This window comes from Trypanosoma equiperdum (assembly GCF_001457755.1).
Source record: "Trypanosoma equiperdum strain OVI genome assembly, contig: ctg_766, whole genome shotgun sequence".
In the NCBI taxonomy this organism is placed as follows: Eukaryota; Euglenozoa; class Kinetoplastea; order Trypanosomatida; family Trypanosomatidae; genus Trypanosoma; species Trypanosoma equiperdum.
The window spans coordinates 16174-20493 of NW_027124716.1; the positions used below are offsets into that span (position 1 = coordinate 16174).

General features: G+C 50.5%; 2 protein-coding genes across 2 annotated transcripts; both read right to left on the bottom strand.

Moving 5' to 3' along the window:
* Window positions 1–146: 146 nt before the first annotated feature.
* TEOVI_000360100 (ribosomal RNA-processing protein 8, putative) lies at window positions 147–1256 on the bottom strand (the record flags this gene model as incomplete). The annotated part of the gene is made up of 1 exon (XM_067226489.1): window positions 147–1256. One exon carries the CDS (start codon window positions 1254–1256, stop codon window positions 147–149), a length of 1110 nt encoding a protein of 369 aa, XP_067082590.1.
* An 837-nt stretch (window positions 1257–2093) lies between these two features.
* TEOVI_000360200 (conserved protein, unknown function) lies at window positions 2094–4028 on the bottom strand (the record flags this gene model as incomplete). Its single annotated transcript, XM_067226490.1, has 1 exon — window positions 2094–4028. One exon carries the CDS (start codon window positions 4026–4028, stop codon window positions 2094–2096), a length of 1935 nt encoding a protein of 644 aa, XP_067082591.1.
* Window positions 4029–4320: the final 292 nt, after the last annotated feature.

Genomic DNA, 4320 nt, shown 5'->3' on the forward strand with positions numbered 1-4320 from the left:
CGTCTCCAACCCTTCCGAATCACCAGTGTAGTGATTTTTAAACGCTTTCTTTGGCTGCCCCCGCACTGTACTATACTTATTTATCTTCCGCTTAATTTGTTTCCGCACGGCAAAAACCGCAGTTGTCACGAACGAACCGGTACCTATCACCGCTTTTTGTACAGTGACGGGACAAGCACCTCTTGCGGGTCATACTTTGGGTGCTGATTAGCCGACTCCTGTCCATCTAACTTAATGAAGTCGTACGCTACAAAATAATCCCCAACAGTATCGTGATAATCCAAAGTGAAACCAATACCTTCAACAAGCTCTGCAAAACGCCGAGGGTGCGGAACACGCGAGCGAACTTCGACGATCTTCAGCAGTCGCTTCGGTTTGAGGATGCGAAATGCCTCGTACAGGCATTTAATGTAGTCAGTCGACATGAGGCTAAGAGAAAAAATGCAGATGTCGACGGACTTTTTCTCTAGAGGGACGTGAGCGATGTTAGCAACAGTTACATATTCGTTCATTGCATGTAAATCAAATGAGTGAACTGTGTAACCTTTTGGACAAAGTGCTTGTGCTACCTGCGCATCCCCACAGCCCATGTCTGCAATAACCCAACTGGAAGGAATGTACCCAGGCATGCTCTTGGCTTTATTAGCTACAAAACGCCCCCGACGATCCTCAAGCAGGGCTTGCAAGATAACATCGTATGGTTTGATGGGCCACTGTTGAATCTGTTGGCGATAGCCATTATGGTAATCAGCATACGTGGATGGATCACGCAACAGCTCTGCAACAGAAGAAATAGGCGAGTTATATATTTGCTCATTTAACAGACGAAAGGTACTCGCTGAAAGTTTTGTGCGGAAGTGTTCCAAAACGCTATCATCATCCCTCACGCGGCGAATAGCACGACGCTGCGCGGCACTACTGGCACCGCTTGGGCGCGGAGTTGGTTCCCCGTTTTCTCCTTTCCCTCCCGTTGGATTTGGTGCATACTTTGGAATGTGTTTCGCCTTCTTGTACTCGCGTTCTTCGTGCTTGTTTTTAAATGGAATGCCCCTACGATCATTGGCAGAATCACGACTGGCACACCCAGAACTGTGTACAACAACAGGGCCATACAGCGCTCCTGCTTTCTTTGACACCTTGGCTGCAGAACTCGTCTCTGTGCGGTTTTTGCTCTGTGGAGGCTCTTTCTTGGAATATTTGTCCGTCGCGGTACGACCCTTTTTGCGAGGGTCACCAAATATTCCACCCCGAGACATAAAAAGTGGACTGCCCAGAAGTATTTACTTTCGTCCTAGAGCCACGTTCGGGTAGGCACACAAACTACCGGAAACTTGAAAAAAGGGAAAAGGAAAAATAATCCCAGTGATAGACACTCAACCCACTTTTGACTGATGATTGTGCTGGCACAGCCGCCAACAAGAACGTTAATGGTTAACTGAATAGGAATATATATATGGGTGCTATAGGAGGAATTGGAGGGGAAGGAGCAGAAAAAATTGTAGTCGGCTTTTTTTCGGATATCCTGGGAATTTCACCCCTCGACAATGGTACAAGTTACGGAACTGCGCGCATCGGCAGATCAGCAGTCACAAAAGTGTGCGTGTATGCATCACTAAGCACATTTTCGCTATGCAAAAGCCTCTTTAAGATGTCTGTGAGCACCGCCCATCCTGTATCACTAACGCCCCGTCAAGAGACGACTTTAAGAACAGAGCATCGCCACACTAACATACACATACACACCAACAGCAGTAATCCTCAAACACATATTCCCTTGAAAAGTCCTCACAATTGCAATACCCCAATCAACACTTGGTACTAATCCATGGAACCCACGTGCAATAGCGGACGAGAATAGTCCACAGATTCGGGGACCTGAAAAACAGCAGCAAAAAAAGGTGCCGAAGACCCGCCTTCACCACAGCGCACTCCGGAGCAATCATGTGCCGCCACATGCGGGAACGGCTACACATTGAATCGAAGACCTTATTAAACTAATGAAACAATTCCTGGGGGGCTCACACGCAAGTAGGCGATATATTGCCACCCATCCCATGGGTAAAGGGAAAGGAAACAGGTCAAAAAATATACTGTTAGTCCAACACCCCATTACCATGAACAGAAATATGCTCCTTGTCAGCAGTACGATGTGATGCCGAACGCACTGCAGAAGTGCACCTCGCAAGGAACTCGTCACGGTTACCCGTTATTTTCCTGAAAACTTCAGCAGCTGATTTGTGAAATTCCTGCAGTACTAGTTCGTGTTGAACCATACGTTCGTCGATGGTTTGGCCTGCGGGTGACATGCCGTTGCCGTTCGCCAGGGCATGTGCAGCGGGCCGCCCATCACCCGCACTTACTACTGACTCATCCACGCTCCTCAAATCACCAAAACGACTACTACAGAGAGGTGAACTGCAAGATATATTTGAGATCGAACCAACGGAATCCCAACCGGAACGGTGACCAACGTACTGCGGTGGTGTAACCGTATTGCCTTCATTATGGCGATCGTGCATCTGCGGTGCGTGTGAAACGGAGTTCGCGACTTTAACAGGTGTTCGACTTGAGCCCCCAGCCACATCGGTGTCACGCAGTGGAGGAGGATACGTGGGGGTGGGCATCGGCGAAACATCGGCAACAGCAATCGTTCCGGCAGGAGAGGCAGACGAAGCGGAGGGAGGAGTAGGAAACATTAGATCCCCCTCCTCGTGTCCCGAGAGACGGGGGCGCGGCATCAGCCCACTCTTTGGCTGCGTCCGCCCTACTGACGACACTCGCTGTTGCTCACGTCGTATCTCCCTTAGTGCCGCTTCCTGTGCAAGTTTTGCTTTCTGCTTATATTGGTTAAACTGTTCCTCGAGGCGGGCGCGTTTGCTGCGCTCATCCTCCAGTTGACTGCGTAGTCGGTGAAGTGGTTCCGATGCGGCGTTAGCGAGAGCCTCTAGTTTGGTATCTTTCTCACGAAGCTGTCGTTTCAGGCTTGATATAACCCCCTCCGATTGCTGATGATACGTGGCCGCCGACCGGCGAGTGGCGGCGAGTTCCTCCTTGTGCCGCAGCGTTCCCTCCTCGAGTTTCAGCAATAATTCCTTGCTGTGTGCCTGCTCCTCCTGTAGTTGCCGCTCCAACCCTTCAGTTGCTCGCTGGGACCGTGCGAGGCGCTCTTCAGAGTTGCGAAGAGCTTTTTGCAGGTCCTCTTGCTCTCGAGCGGATTTCTCCTGCTGTTGTTCCATCTTCTGAACAATTTCATCGACCATTTGACTGTGTCCGACGCGCTCTTCCCGCAGTTCGTGCTCCTTCCTCGCCACTTGAAGGCGAAACGCCTCCAATTCATCCTGCAGCTCCTCCACTTTCCTCTCCAGCTCTTCCTTCTCTCCTTTCAGCACAGCAGTTTCCGAAGTTACAACTTCACTCTGCTTCTTCTCATCGCGGTGCTGCTCCTTCAAGGCATGATACTTCCGCTCCACCTTTTCCAGGACCGAAAGCTTTTCTGACGCTTCTTTAATCAACTTCTCGTAGCCGTCTGACATTGTGCGAAGCTCCTCCTGCAGCCGCGCAAGCTCCTCACGCGACCGACGCTCCCGCTCATTCAGTTGCTCTTCCAGCTGCCTCACCGCATTTCTTTGTTCTTTTTCGCGTGAAATGGCAACTTTCTCGCGTCGCGTACTCTCTGCAAGGTTCCTTGAATGTTTACCAACTTCCTCCCTGCACTCGGCGAGCTCTCGCTGTGTTCCTTCCAGATTGTCATTTAACTTTGCTATAGTCTTCGTTTTGGTGCTTAGATCCTTTCGAAGTGTTTTCACATTGTTGTTGGCTACATCAAGTTCCCCTCGCAGTCGTTCAATGACAGCTTTATCCTCCTCCAACATTTTCTGCACGCCGTCTGCTCGTTGGCGCTCGCTTTCAATTTCTGCACGAAGCAACTTCACCTTCACATCAGCAGATGACTGCAACTGCGCAGTGACCTCATCTAAAATCTTTTGACGTGCCTCCAGTGCCGCACGACGGAGCCGTGTAACCTCCATACAATGTTTAGTGCGGAGTTGCGCTAGCTCTTCCTTGTGCGACACCTCTTGTTCCCTCAGACGATGCCGCAAATGCTCTATGTCTTCCTCTTCTGGCTCTTGCAATGGTGAACGAGGCTTTCGCGAGTGTCTATCTGCATCCTCCAAGGCAACGCGAGATCCGCAGTGACTTGGCGCCTTATCGGGCACTGCGTTCGCCCCCTGCGTAAAGGGCGTCGGACTACGAGAAGATATAGTTTCAATCGCCGCTTCATTCGAAAATGATGGAGGTGCTGCGTCACCCGTCAAAAGG